The sequence below is a fragment of the Thalassophryne amazonica genome, chromosome 19, assembly GCF_902500255.1.
Source record: "Thalassophryne amazonica chromosome 19, fThaAma1.1, whole genome shotgun sequence".
Taxonomy (NCBI): Eukaryota; Metazoa; Chordata; class Actinopteri; order Batrachoidiformes; family Batrachoididae; genus Thalassophryne; species Thalassophryne amazonica.
This window is the reverse complement of record NC_047121.1, coordinates 53416895-53433086: the sequence shown is the minus strand read 5'-3', so window position 1 is coordinate 53433086 and position 16192 is coordinate 53416895. Positions and strand designations below refer to the sequence as shown.

At 42.2% G+C, this 16192-nt stretch overlaps 1 protein-coding gene across 1 annotated transcript; it reads right to left on the bottom strand.

The window, feature by feature from the left end:
- Positions 1–2044: 2044 nt before the first annotated feature.
- insm1b (insulinoma-associated 1b) lies at positions 2045–3889 on the bottom strand. Its single transcript, XM_034159579.1, is given in 3 exon segments — positions 2045–3035; positions 3038–3113; positions 3115–3889. Coding segments are annotated over 3 exon segments (1473 nt in total). The 5' UTR covers positions 3555–3889; the 3' UTR covers positions 2045–2078.
- Positions 3890–16192: the final 12303 nt, after the last annotated feature.

The following is a 16192-nucleotide window of genomic DNA, read 5'->3' as shown; positions in this document are numbered from 1 at the left end:
TAAATCAGCTTAAATCAACAGTTGAGCTGAGTGAAGTGGACAGATGTTTTACAGCTGCAGAGGTGAGCTCTGACCCGCCACCTCACGTCCTCACTCAGCGTTCAGGGTCAGTTTGTGATTGGAGCGTAAGTGCTTCTCTGCATCGATTGAGCCTCTGCAGCTCTGATTTACTGCGAGCTCCAATTACACTTTGATAAACGATGGCAAAATTTTGGCCAGACTCTCCCATTTATTTCTTTTTAACCCAACAGGTCTTTGACAGACAAACTGAAGTGTTAAAACTTGTATTTCTTTCTTCTTCTTTTTTTGTTTTGTAACTTTTGGATCGACTTTGAGAAAATGGATTTAAAACTTTTAACGTCCTATAAAACTTTAATTGCATGAATGTGTGAAAGGTCCTAATTCCTCATAGTAAATAAAAGGTAGTGGTTAGGTCAGTAAATACAGTTTATTTTAAACAAAGCTTGCATTTATTGAAGATTAATTGTTCACAATGACCAAAACTCTGTTTTGAAAATTTTGTTGATTTGATCAATGCAGGCTTCAGGTCTGACACACATTCAACAGATCCTGAGAGAACTCAGCCAAACGGTTTATACAAATTTGCAACGCTTGTCAAATATTTATATTTAAATCTGTAAAATGTTTGACTACTTTTCACCTTTTCAAATACTTTTCTTTTGTTGATTAAACTTCAAAAGTTGATCTCTTGTAATTTGTAATAAAATATAGTAGTAATGACTCTAGTATCATTTTTATTTTTGACAATCACTGACTGTTTGTGTACCTAATTATTATATATTAACTTTCTAATTTATTATTAGAAAATGAGGTTTGCATAATTAATATTTGACTTATTTCATGTAGGGGGGAAATAATCACATTTGACTTCTGTTGTCATTTGTTTTTCGGGGGGGGCGTTACAAGTTAGATTTTCTGTGGTCCCACCAACAGAAGTTTATAATATATCAAACATCACACTTCTTAAAATTCCAAGGTGGTTAAGCCTTTTTCAGATTGTGTAAAACTCCTTCACCTGACCTGCAGAAAAGTGCCTCTGCAGAAGATGCAGCTTTTTAAAAATTATTTTAAAAAGGCCACATTCCACTCTGAAAAGTTAAAACACCTAAATGATGTTTTTTGAAAATATTTTATTTTTGATAGACAACAACGATATACATGTACAATCAATGCGCTATAAAAGCCAACATTTCAGAAAAAATAACATCCTTTAAAAAAAAAAAAAAGATTGCATCTATAAGGTATAAGAGCTTCAGTGTTTTTTCTTTCTTTCTTTTACAAGAGCTGTGGAGATTGAAACCCGACCCACGACAATGATCACAACTCTAACAGACTGGACAAAAATCAAACAAAATACATTTTGACTATATATTTATATACCACATGTAAACTGCCAGAACGATTCACAGGGAAAAAAGAATCACACCAAACACAACAATAAGTTACATAAAATAATTAGAATAAATAAATAAATAATCATGATGAAAAATATTGCAACAATCTTCAATAATAAACATGTGCCAGCATTTAAAAATTAAAACAATCTATGTTGACGTCTTTAAGGCAGTTATACAGCTGGATTTGGATGTTTATGTATGAAAGGCTATTTCAGACTATTTTTTTTTTTTTTTTTTTTTTTTTTTAGACTAAAGGCATTTGTGGTTCTACAAACTTTTTTCACCCATCAGGATAAGTTGTGTTTTCAACAAACTAAAGCTGCAGTGAAGAAGTGATCGACACTGAAGGGTTTCTGAGGATTGGAGACATTTCTTAGGTCTAGAAGCTATCATCGAGCACGTGCGCTGTCCTAGAAAAATACCCTTTAACAGTCAAACTAACGCTTTGTATTTGAGAAAATCTCAAAATAGGCCTATAATTCAAATATAGAGACAACAATCACTGATTGGCAGGAAAGGACACGTTTTAACCTTTCATTGGCTGAGTTTATGGCAATGAGCATCACAGATTTAACCTTTTCTCTCAGGGTTTTTTTTTTTGTTTGTTTGTTTGTTTTGTTTGTTTTCTTCCATCTAAAGGCACCGGTCCGGTCCGTGCGTTCAGCACGCGGGGCGCACGGGCATCTGCAGCAGGATCACCTGCCGGTTCTCAGACGGGTGGCACTTGTTTATGTGCCTGGTGAGTCCCGGCGAGCTGTACATGGTGGCGGGGCAGTATTTGCAGGGGTAAACCTGGGAGGAGTGCGCCAGGCGCAGGTGTCTCTCCTGGCCGGCCCTGCTGATGCAACTCTCCCCGCACACCGGGCACAGCAGGCGCTCCGCAGGGCTCAGGTTCAGGGGGCTTTGGTTTGACGCGTCCTCTGAGGAGGAGGAGGGTGATGATGATGACGACACCGGAGCCGGCTCTGCTGCGCGGTCGCTGATTTGAAACCGGTGCTGCTGCTGCTGCTCTTCCAGCACTTTGTGTTGCAGGGCCTGGTGCCCCATGATGTGTTTTCTGAGGTACGCTTGGCGCTTAAACCTCTTCCCGCATAACTGGCAGTCATACGAGCCGTCTTCAGAACCGGACTCGGATAGACCTGGACTCGGAGTGTCCCTGTCACTCGTATCTTTGGCTTCCTCTGGCACTGATTTAACACCCAGAGGTGGCATTTTGGCCTGCGCAGGTGGCACCGCCGACGCGCCGCTGGCTCTGGGTTTGTGCCAGCGGCGGTGCGAGGCCAGGTTTGCAGGGCAACTGAACATCTTATCGCACTCAGGACACCGGTACTCGACCCGGACGATGCGGGAGCACTTGTGCTGTGCCAGGGAGAACGGGTCTGCGTACGCCTCCTTACACAGTTGGCACACAAACTCCCCCAGCGGCTTGTTTCCGGCGGAGCTCTGCGCCCTCGGCTTCATCTCCACCGGCCCCTCTTTGATTTTAAGGCCGAGCACGGGAGAAGTCGTCACCTCGTCTTCAAAGTTGAGTTTTCGGATGGCTTTTGGTTTTTTGGAGGCGGGTTTGGGTTTGCGCTCCACGCCGTCCGATGCGGGTCTTTTGGTGCCGACCCGGTTGGCTGCGGTCGGGAGGCTGCTGCTGGAGGCGGAGGTGATGCTGGTGGAGGCGGAGGTGATGCCGCTGCGGCTGCTGTTACTGGTGCCGATCTTCATTTCGACCGGAGCGTACAGGAGGTGGTCCAGCCTGGACAGGGATGCAGATGTGGGGAAGGACTCGGCAGAAACGGGCGAGCCCAGATTGAAACTTCGCTCGAAATATCCCCTGTCGTGCTCCGTGCTGATGGGTCGGGTGGGGCTGTACAGGGCTTGGCACACCGACTCTGGGTTCCCGAACTGCGCCGGCGGCTTCTCCAGCTTTGGCACCAGCGCGTCTCCCGCCGCCACCGCCGCTGTGAAATCCGGGGAGGCTGCAGCGCGCTCCGGGCTGGAGGCCACGGACAACGGCGGGGAGGGGTCCGCCTGACGCGGCACGGCGGCCGGTGCGGGGGTCTCCTGTAGATCATCGTCATCAGACCGAGTCCTGTAGGACACGTGTGCGGATTTCTTGTTTCTTTTCACCAGGAATCCTTTGGGCATCTTGGCGAGGAACAGCAGAAAGGCACTTCGGGGAGGAGCGCGAAGTCTGGAGTATCCAGGATTGTTTCAAATATGGCAACACAAGAACCGCGCGGGACTTTTATCCCCCTTCTCTATCGATCCTTCTGTTGCTGAAATGTTTTCGTCTCCAAGGCATAACTCCACTCTTTTTATGCCGGAATGATGCCATTGTTCTCGCCCCCCTGTTGCAGCATCCCTGACCAATCGGATGAAACCAGGATCCCAGTGGTTTTGGAGGTGGGAGGGCTCAGAGCCTGGCTTTGCTGGATTTCGTTGGAGGATGTGCAGATAGCTCAGCAGATGTACCGGCGGTTTATTACATTAATGTGCGCGCGTGGCCCCTCCCTGACAGGCACACGCCGGGACCTCCTCTTTTACGGTCTGATGGGCTCCTATAGAAATGCGCACGTGCCGTGGCTTTGTGGCGCTCCTCTGGGGCTCCGAAACTGCCAAAAGGAAACGTCCTGAAGACAAGATCGAGATTGAAGACGATCAACTTCGCATCGAGATCAAAAATGTTCTGTCAACAAAACTTTTTTCTTGTCTGCAGCCGCTTTTACGCATGAACTTTACGCACGACGCGCCTGACGGAATGAAGCGCTGTGAACATTTTTGGGTATTTAGGGGAGTGTTTCTATACCATAAGGCACGCGCCTGTCTTGGTAGTTTAAGCGGACATATAAATCACACATCCTGCTGCATACATAAATAATAAGACCCTCTGGTCTGCGCGCACAATAGCCACGTCTGGATTTCTCCCCTTTCTCTCTCACTCTCTCTCTCCTTTTTCCCCCGTTTGAAAGGCAAATTGTCCTCTTTGCTTAAAACGGGACTCGGGGCCAATCTGGCCCGCAGATCGGCGTGTGCGCGGCCCAGTCGGGGCACCGGACAAAAGAGGCCGCTGCAGAAGCTCCATGTCGGAAATGTTTGCGTGGCACACTTCAAAAGTGCTTCACGTTACAAATAATCGCCTCTAATATATATATATATATATATATATATATATATATATATATATATATAATTAAGTTTTGAGACTAACGACTCAGATCCGTGAATCACAAATTTATCTGAAAGTATTCTACAGATTATTTCACCCTTAATAAATAAATGATTCTTCTAAACCACGTTTCTCTGTGGTTTGTTGGTTCAAAACTGCGTCCAAGCACAACTCATTTTTGGTCTTAATATATTTCAGAACACTCAAAACATTTGGTGATTTGTCTATTTTATGTGCGTTTTAATGTGGAGTTGCGTCAGAAAGGGCATCCGGCGTAAAACGTGTGCCAGTTCAACGTGCAGATCGACATCGGATCTGCTGTGGCGACCCGGAGTGACAAAAAAGAAGGGAGCAGCCAAAGGGCCTTACTTTACTTTTTATGTGCGCCCTTTTTCTTTGGATTTGCTTTTATTAGTCCAAATTTTGTGAAAGATGGTGGGAAAATAGGCTTCTGTAAAAGGAAGGAATTGCTCAGTTGCTGCAGCGCTGCAGTTGAGCAGTTTGTGACAAAGTGGATTTAATGTAAAAAACATTTTTGAAAGTTTGTTCCAGAATCTGGAGAGATGTCCAACTTTGTTGGACTGTGATACCTGATGGAAGGTGTGTGTGCGTGTGTGTGTGTATTGTGTTGTTCCACTTCTATTCTTTTTCTTAGCTGAGCTGGTTCTTTAAAGTTTATCGGTCTATAATCTTGTGGTCTTTAAAGTAGTGCAGCACTGTGATGGAGTGCACTGTAACAGTCACCAGATCTGGATCTCAGTACGAATCGGGACTGAGGTGGATCTTTTGTTTTAATGCCACCACAGTTTTTGCATGTTTTCCATTATTGACAAAACTGTTGATCCGGACGAAATGTGCAACATTTTTGTATGAATTTATTATTTTTGGTGTGGTTCTCTCTCTCTCTCTCTCTCTCTCTCTCTCTCTCTCTCTCTCTCTCTTTTATCTAATGAGTGCACGGAGGCTGCAATGCGCCGTTTGGCACAGAGCACATTCTTTCTCCTTTCAGACAGAGACCAGGGAGGAATTAATCTCCATCTCTGTACATTGTTCCCCTCATTTGCATAAAGCTGCAGTATGACCAAGTCAAATAATTACACAATCGCAGCCCCGCCGCAGGCCTGCGTCCTCTTTCAATGCGCCTCTGTGTCCCGGTGCCGCTCACCTGCCGGCGCGCGCACCGTTAAGTTGAAGTGGGGGGAAAAAAAAAAAAAAGCCAAACACTTTGACATGAAGAATGCTGCGCTGGAAACAAATGGACGTAAAACATTTCTATTCCTGCAGTGAACTCATCCCCTCTTTTTGTGCGTTTAGTGTTTTTTAACTGTAGGTAGGGTTTTATTTTGATTTGAATATTTGATGGCATTTTAACGAGTTTCTCTCTCTCTCTCGGTAATTTCATTCTGGCGTAAGGGCCTTTAGCTGTGGAGGCGCGTGCACGTGTTTGTTCAGTTGCGCGTGTTGCACGCCCTGTACGTGCACGAGGCATAGGAGCCTGATTAGCATACAGCTGGAAGTCCTGGACCTTATAGCAGGGGCGGGTCGAGCTGGGGTTCAATGAGGGGGGCAGTTAGAGCTGCTTTTTACTTTAGTCTCGTTTCAGGCAAATTACAGCTTCAGAAGTCACTCATCATGTTCTCATCATCACTCTGTTACAGTATGCCGATCTGTCTGCTCTTATTTTCTCAGCTAAAGTGTATGTGTGTACATGTGTGTGTATATATATATATATATATATATATATATATATATATATATAAAGTTCAGGGAAACAGCTGTGTGTTGATTTTTTTTTTCTTTCTGATAGTTCATGTTATTTTTGTCAAGCGTTAATTTCTCAAATAAACGTTGAGACATTGCTGCACATTTGAGCAACTTTTGTCACTTTCTAGTGTGCAGTGTGAGCATTTCAGTGCTTCTGGTACATTTCCTACTTGAAAGCTAAAATACAGTTAAAAAAAACAGGCATCTGTACGTGATCTTTTGGCACGCACTGACGCCTTAAGACAGATGTCTTTTTATAATCAAGCTTTCAGTCCGAAGACCTTCATCAGGATATTGTCATGGGTTCTTGCCACAAAATGTTTCTGGGTCAGTAAAACCTTTCCACAAAAAAGAAAAGTATTCTTGCTTTCTATTCTACAACATGAATTTATGCTTTTTGGTGTTGGGTGACTTCACCCCTTCAATGTGATGCCCCAAAATCTTCAAAAATTATAAATTCTTGCTTGCAGTTTATTTTAGGATTTGCCACTTCAAATATTTTGAACCAAGGTGTTTTATGAGTGAAATGTGTCATCACAGGATTTGGAGACAAGGTTCAAAGGTTAATTGTGAAGAAGCCGACACCAAGAAGTTGTTGGCGTTCTCTGAGAGCTCGAAGTGAAAGGCGTTCAGGAAATGAGGAAACAGCTGCTACCTGCTGATGGATGACAGAAGGACGGCGTTCGGCTGCTGCTGGGTAACTTCAACAAACTCAGTTCATGTCATGTTATGTTCAGACTGTAAGAAATAAGGTTTCAGGTCTGTGCTCGGCCACCTGTTCTTGTCACTATAGTCATTGAACAGTCATCATGTCATTTGCACGAGTGTTGGTTGCTGCACACGTGGACTCTGACTTCAGCCTTCGCTTCAGGGCATGGACACGTCTGTCTTCTCGAGGTTCATCTCCTGTAATGGACTCTGACAAGTTCTAACTTTAAACTTTTCACTTTTTATTTGAGACACAATAATCTGAAGCCATGCTGCGCTGAGCACACGGGACCCTGTCAGACCTCAGTCATGGAGCAGAGTCGCTCCTGATTAATTCCCAGCTGTGAGACCACTTGGGAACACCAGGAGTCCTGCATATGTTTCTCAAACAGGCTGAGGGTCTGCTGTGGTGACCCTGAGCCACCAGGGGCAACGGAAAGCAAACCAGAAATTGTTAGACACAATAACAGACATATTACACATATTGTCTGTTGCTACAGGATTTTAAAATGTTGTTTCTCATACTGACACAAAATGTAATTCTCTAAATTCTATGATGTCATGTGACAATAACAGAACACAAAGTGTTAAATAAATAAATATCTTTTTAAACAGTAGTCCAGTGGTAGCAAACCTAATATGACAAAACCTCACACGGGTATTTGAGATGTCATGAGACGAGGTCAGCTCTGGAGCACGTGCTGGCGCTGTGCACAGCTTCACCCACCACACCATGGGACCACCCTGGTTCCGGAATGGCAAAAACCCATGCAAACAAAAGGTCCCTTGCCACATATCTGCTGCAGCCAGGTGATGCATGGGCATGTCCTTGGTCAACTCCAGGTGCTGAGCAGCACCGAGGCAAATGTCTTAGCTTCTGTCAGTAACCATTTGTTTGGCACAATGTCATTCTAGTGGTACCCAAGGATTCTCCAAAGAAGCCTAGTACCAAAGACATGAACTCATCACTGTAGTTGAGTCCTTAAAACACCCAAGTCTCATAACCATACAGGAAGTAACAGGACCCTTCAGAACTGGACCTTCATTCTTGTGCAAAGATATTAGCACTACACACATCATAATAATACCAATAATTAATGTTAATAAATATTTTCTGGGCTCTGTATTCAATGCCGATAGATTTCCAGATGTACTTTCAGGCTTCTGATGGTGCTGTTTGTGTCACCTGTTGGTTTCAATCTGAGCTAATTTCATAATGTTTAACTGTGTTTTATTCACAAAATGTGCAGATTGACAGATTGGCTCAACACAGTCCAATGTGAACATGCAACAAGAACACGTGTGTAATTGGTGCTCTCTGCATGTCCACCATCAATGCATTGTCAATCAATTATTGTAATGGATTAGCTGGGGTTCCATTCTGGCCTCGGTAATCTGATAGAGGCCTCTTTCAGCACCATGGAGAGAGCCAGCGAGAGCCCCAGATTCAATCAGCTTCTCCGAGGACACGGATTCAGCCTTTGTCTCCTCACTGACAGCAAGTAGCCACCAACAAGACAACAAAGACGCCACAACAAAAGTGCCACAGTTCAGGGAAGCAATTGTTTTTTAACTATATTGAAGGCGGGAACATAAGGAGCAGTGACCCTGAGCTGTTCCTCAAAATGACAGTTTGCTTCAATAGAAACTCAACACCAAGAACAGCTGAACTGCAACTAATGATTATCATCTTTTATTCGTTAGAAGTTTAAAATAGTTTAACCTGAAATGGTCCTGGTTTGAGGGCTTCCTCGCAACTTTTCGTTTTTTAAATCACGTGTGATTGTTTTTAATCAAAAACTGAGCTTGATTATTGGTAAATGGACTGCATTTATATAGTGATTTTCCACCTTAATCAAGTTCAAACTGCTTTACAATGATGCCTCACATTCAATAATGTAAAATAAAGAAAAATGGCAGCTTAAAATGGGAGTTTTTCAATATCCCAGCTTCTAGATGACCTAGGATATTGATTCCAGGGGCTAAATGCACATTTTCAGGCCAAAGGACTCCAGTGATGCTAACTATAAAGACGTGTTTGTGGGCAAAACCACATTTATAGGTGGCCATATACGTAAGTCAGTGAGAACTTGAATCCTACATCCTGGTTGGATCACATTGTTTGGAGTACAGATTTCTATAACATCATCAATGACATGTCAGTAAGTAAGTCCCTTCGGCTGCTCCCTTGTTTGCACTCGGGGTTGCCACAGCAAATCCAAGGTGGATCTGCATGTTGATTTGGCACAGGTTTTACGCCGGATGCCCTTCCTGACGCAACTCCACATTACATGGAGAAATGTGGCAGGGGTGGGATTTGAACCCAGAACCTTCCGAACTGAAACCAAGCGCATTAACCACTTGGCCACCACCCCTGCTATCAATGACATGTCAGTCCTGTATGAAATCAGTCATATTGATCAGATGAACGTGGTTCCTGAGTTATCTAACATGACAAACACCTTGCCACCCTATGCTAAAGTGGATTACTTGTCAACTGATATGTTGGCATAATACAGACTTGTTAAAGAGGACCTTCTGTCATATTAACAGACAAGACGACGCTGCACAAATGTGGCATCTAACAACATTTTACATATCAATCAGGTAAAACTTCTGTCATGATATTGTGGCTTGTCTGGTCAAAGCCGCTGAACGGTTTGGTCCCTAACATGCCTAGAAGAGGCAAAATGATTAAACCAGGTTGTAATTCCAATGGAGCTGAGTTATATAGGACCTCTAAGGATGTGTTTATAGCCTGGGCTAGTTCTGGAAGGTCCCTGTGTTGGATATGTGCAGGCAACCCAGCGCAAGTTGTAAATACGACATTCAATAAATTGTAACAAATGAGCCGATGTAATGTAATGAGCCACTTGCAAAAGAAGTTATCCCATCATGATTACAATTCTTTCTATAAAGAAATCAAACTTCTTTCGTCATATGTTCTACCCATCGTTTAATTCTGGTTTTATGTTCCTGTTCCTGTACTTGGTGACACAGTGGGCATCGTATTTCTCCTTGTGGTTGCCACCTTTAATTGTTTTACTCAAGTGAAGTTGGGCCTCACATCCAGCAGGAGGCAGCCAGGTCTATGGGACATTAGGAAGAATAAAGTTACCTTTTTAAAATTGAGCTGGTGTCTTAAGATTCACCAGATTTTAATCCATTTTTCCTCGTTATGTCTTTTTAAGGAGGACATGTAAACAGTGTTGGCATTTATTGGGTTTTGAGTTATTGTTTACACAAGATGAGTGGATGAGCTCATCCACTCATCTACATTTTTGCTGTGCAAACCCTCTGAAGTAAGGAGTCAGTCAAACAGAGTGCATTCCAGCCCAGTAGGTGGCAGTATTACACACTGATGCCAATCTGCTCTCTGTCAGTCTGATCCCGTCAGATCTCAGAAGCTAAGCAGTGACCTGGTTAGTACTTGGATGGGAGACCTCTTTGGAACACCAGCGGCTGTGTGTGTTTCTCCAGGTAACACTGGAGTTGCGTCAGGAAGGGCATCCAGCGTAAAACCTGTGCCAAATATCAATGCGGATCTGGTTGTATCCGCTGTGGTGACCCCGAACACAAAATGGGAGCAGCCGAATGGACAACAACTTTGAAGACGACAGAAATGTTGTGTGTGTGTTTAAACAAAGTGGATATTGATCACTGTGAGTGATCCAGGGTGCAGGACTTCAGCCAGTGCAAAAGCCCAAAGACACGTGCACGTTTCACCTGGCTGCAGCAGATGGATGTCTGCTTTCAAGAGCTGGGGTTCAGCTGGTTGTTGGCTTGAGTGGTTGCCATCCAGGACCTGAGGCAGTTCCATGGTGTGCTGACTGCAGTCACACCCGGTGCCAGTGCGTGTACCCAGACCTGATCTGAGACGAATGTCTGAAAGCTTCCTGACCCGTCGGCTGGGGTCATTCTCAGGTTTTTCATCATCACACACACCCACTGTTTGACCTCGGTGGAAATATGACTGCCCGAGTTCCCTTCTAGGTTCATAATCGGTGTCCTCAGCGCGTAAATGTGTTGATTTAAACCTGTTTTTTGAATGTGTGTGTAAAAACCTACAGCAGGAACAAAAGCTTCCAAACGTGGCACTGCAGCGAGCTTTAGTTTTCTTTGAGCCGGCTTCTCGTCTCCGGCCCCGGGGGCATGTTTAGCTCTAATTTACTCATCAAAAACATCAGAGTGTCTCTCGATAACACGCGCGGTCTGTTGGTTGTTTGGGAGGAGTCTCCTGTCAGAAAGCATGCCCTGGAATGTTAAACACTAATTCACCTCTGAGCTGTGGAGGTGAATAAAGTGATTGTTCTATCTGGGAGCTGATTAAAACGGCTCGGGCCTGCGCCTCCCCTGTGCGTTCACCTCTGACGTCTGTCGCGCTGGTTTCCGTATTCATGAGCAGACGAGACGGCGCAGGCCGAGCGGCTGCCGTGTTCCAGATAATAAGGCCAGCGGGCGTCACAGGTTTCCCCCTGCACTGCGGCTCATTCAGTTACTTCACAAGAGTACTCGGAGGCACAGCTGCACTATAGGGGTGAAGAGGAGTAAATTGAGGTGCATTCATTTGGATGCACGTGCATGCACGCACACACACACACACACACACACACACACTGTTCTTCTTACTGACTAGCATTTGCTTTAGGAGCATTTCTCTCTCAAGTAGATGACAAGAACAACAACAAAAAAGCTCCACCGTCTGTTGTTCGCCATCTCCCTTAGATGGTTCAGATATCAGTAATGACTTCAACGGCTCCACGTAAGAAAAATGAAATCACAGCCATTGCTCATAGACTCCGTATATGAGGTCACCATTATCTTGATGAAAGTGTAGACAGCAGCTGCATCATGTAGGAGTATGAAGGATGGACTCCTGCAGACCTAATGGGCCGGATCCTTTATCTATTGACGTGTGGAACTCTGCAGTCCTCCTCAGCAGCTTTAGCTCATATCTCACTTATTCATCCAAACATTCAACTCAAGTAATGTCCAGTTGTTGTTTTTTTTTATAACCAACCTGGAGCATGAGGTACTTTTAAAAAAATATATATATATATTTTCTAATATTTTGTCATAATTTACTATTGTGTTTTGGTGATCCCACAAATCAAAACCCTCATCCACTTGCAGCCGCTCCTCACAGGATACATATGACCAAAAAATGTACACAATCATCATGAAAAACATTAGATGTACATAAAACTGTCAAAGATTTAACATTTATAAGTAAATATGAGTAGTTCATATTTTGTTCTCAGGTTAGGGAAGTGTGGGATGAGCTGCTTGGTCTGCTGCTACCACAACTCGGACCCAGCAGAAAATGAATGAATGAAGGAATATTCTCATACTTGAAAATAATTCACTTTATTTATTCATAAGAAAATTGGGTTGTATTTAATCACTTTTTAATAATAAATAAAAATATGTACTTTATATCAAAACCATCTTTAGTTGTATGGTTTTAGCTTATTTAAAATATATCTGTGGTGGGCACAGATAACCAAAAAATTTACTTTGATAACAGATAATCACATAACTGAAAAGTTATCTTTGATAAAGATAAAACAATAAACCACCCAAAAATTTATCGGAAGTTACAGATAACCAATAAAATCAAATATTGTCTCTAGTACATGTGCAACTACTAATAAGCCAAATTTCTTGTAATATTAAAAATGACAACAAACCCAAACAATGAGGCCACACTGTTGTCTTTGAACATTCTGCCCCTGCTGGAAGCTCTTCTTTACTACACAGCTTCCAGCACAGAGGCACTCTGAGAGCAGCCATAAAGCCCAGCTGTCTATCAATCACAACGTTCCGGTGAGGCAGAGGTTTTGGAAAATAAAGTCATGCTGACTTATGGTTTTGATTTATAAATAACATTAATACCGATAGAATAACTCCATTAATGTCAATTCTGTCATTTGTTCAGAGTTAAAATATAACATATATCATTTAATGTTGAATAATGCACTAATTCTGAGGTTTTGTAACAAACACAGACAGATCGCAAAGGATTCTGGGTAAAGGTGCCTCTGCTAAACACTGATTGGTTCAGTCATTCGTTATGTAAACCAACACGTTAATGTAATGTGTCGTGTTTGTGTTTACAGATAAATGTGATTTTGTAAAATATTCCATTTTTTATTTGTAAAAACAGGCATTTTTATGGAGCCCTGGAAGTGTCATCACAAAATGTTTTGCATGTGGAGAGAATGTGTGCTCATTTTATTAGTGCCGTGCGCACGTTTGATGATGTTGTAAAATGTGCACTCAATATTGTCTTGACACTTAAATGTTGGTTTTACACTGTGCGAGTTTTGGCCCTTTTTCAGATGATTTTTTCATTCGTGCGAGAATTTTTTGGACTGAGTTTCATGTTAATCGCGCGTCCTGTATCGCGTAGTGTACATGGAGTAACAAGCTGTGTTCAACATCTCACGACCACCTCCTGATCGCCGATCATATGGTCAGATGAAAATCAAACCTGTTTGATATTATTCTGGTCGGCCGTCGTGAGGTTATCCTGCTGCTGAGGAGCTACAAGCATCCAACCTCTCGCACTGTGCCGCAGAGCTGTCTTGTAATGTTATTTTTTTGTTGTTGTTTTGTTTTTTTTTTAACCTCAATTTGTAAACAAAAAAAAGCCAGACAACCATCTGATATTACCGGGGTCAAAATAAATAGAACACTGCCATCTACTGGTGCCCAGATGCTTAGTACTTAGGTCAAACACTGGCATGAACACTACTGGCCAGTAGATGGCAGTAGAGGCTTGAAAAACGTGCCAAAACAAAATCCCAGATAATCCGTGTCTGCTACATTTAAGATGCATGGAATTTAACAAATGCAAATACAATAACGTCTATAAACCCAGAGAATATATTCACGAGAGTTTTAGGCACTAGAGTTTAATGCTGTTGTCCGTGGAGCCTGAACAGAGTGTCTGAAATGCATTTGTCCTGTTGTGAACATACTGAGATTAGACTATCCTACCCATAATGCACTGCTGGGCACAGCATGTGCTCACTAAAACCTTAAATTTAGCACATTACTTTAAAACTAAAACATATATCTGATCTTTTCAATTTATAAAACGTCAGACATGATACTAATTTTAAATAACTTGTCCAAAATTAGTTTGGTTAAAATTTGAACCATAACTTAAAAATGTATGCCTCTGGATGACTTGGGTGATATTGCCAGCATATCAGTATGAGGTTAAAGGAATTTTTTTTTTTTTTTTTTGTGAGACCAGTTCTCTTTTGCCTACAGAGGATAGAGTGGTTTCTTCTGGAAGCAGCTGTCTACTGTTTGCAGAGGGTAGAACTATGCATCTGTTAGGAAACTTTTAACAGGTAGGTGCTGAACTAATTTTAAATTTAAAAGTGTTTGTCACTGTTCATCTTTGTTTACTATGTTATCGGTCTAAAAATGTATCAGAAGATAATTAGTCCGATAATGGTTTTTAAAGTGATCTAAAAAGATAATCCGATAAATAATGGAAACATTATCTTCGATAATTATCTGTTATCGGATTATCGGAACTGTGCCCACCACTCACTATCTGTGGGTTTGTATGGGTTTTTTTTTTATATAACAGATGACATTTTAATTTGAATTTTTAAGAGTGTAGAATTTTTTTGTTGTGTCTTGATGTTACATTATCTTCAGCACTTTGTCTTTTTTTCCTCCTTAAAGATCCATATAACTACGTTTTTATTATTACAACACATTTATTGTTGGAATAAGAATGTTTGGATATTTTCATTTTAGTTTTCTGTTGACAGAAGAAAATACACATCAAACATTACACTTTAATTAAAAATCTGGGTTTCCTAAAACTTTTACACAGTACATTTGTATTTTTATTCAAAGAATGTCAGCTATTAACAATATTTCACTTCATTAACCTGAGATACTGTGTAGAGTAACAGTGATTTTAAAAAATCCAGTCTGGAATCTAACTATATTAATCTAAAAATTTGAGAATTAATTAGTAATCACATTACATTTTGTTTAATCCATCACAGTCATCTGTCAGCCCCTTTTTATATTTATGTTGCAGTTCAGCATCAGTTTCTCCCACATCCACACTGTTAATGAGATGGGATTTTAATAGTAAATTTGTAATTTAGCAAAAAAAAAACCAAAAAAAAAAACATCAAATTCTGAGCAAAATGTTAAATTTCACCATAAAGTTAATAACAGTTGCCTGAGACTCTGTCGCTGTCCTGAGTGCTGAACGTCTGGCCTGTAGTTTTCCGTGTGACTTGCAGCTGCTTGTTGGGGCCTCGGGCTCCGTTACGCTCATGGGGCCGGTGGGAAATAAGAACCGTCACCTTGCTGCCGACACGGCGCCTGCAGCGGGTGGGGGCATTTATCCGTCACTGCTGCTCAGACAGAGTGATGTGTGCCTCTGTTCCAATGGCAAAACCATCACAAAGATTAGTTTTGCTTTATTATTCATGCTGCATTTAATATTCATAATAAAATCTCACAGTTCAGAGTAAATTAGCACACAGAGGGTGGAACGGTGACTCACACGCTGCTTCAAGAAGTTCCAGGGTTGCGTTCCCCAAATACACACAGACTTTATTGGATCTTCTCCCGTGTCTGTGTGGGTTTGCTCCCAAAATCAGCACATGCACTTTATCTACAAATGCTCCTTGAGCAGCCGCTGATGAGTGTGTGTTGGACGTTGGACTGGAGCTGCTGGTCTCCGGGTGCTGGACTGGGTCCGTCCTCTGCGCCGTGTAATAAGGATGAATTCAGTGCAGAGGCCTCGTATAACAATAAAAGCCCATCTTTTCTCTCTGTTTGGAAGCATTTTCAAAGCAGTCAGTGCAGAAGGTGAGAAAATAACAACATATTACAACCCTAAATCAGAAAAGGTCAGGATGATGTGGAAAATGTGATCCTGACCTTTACTCCGACTTCTGTTTCACTGCAGACAGAATGAACCTGATATTTAATGTTTTGTGTGTTTAACTTCATTTAATTTGTTAATATTTGTCCTTTCCTGCATTTAAGGCCTGAAACACATTCCAAAAGAAGTTAGAACACGGGCAATTTATTCTAAATATAAGGATTAAATCATCACTTTTACAGACAGTTTGCTTTAGAGAAGACAGCAGAT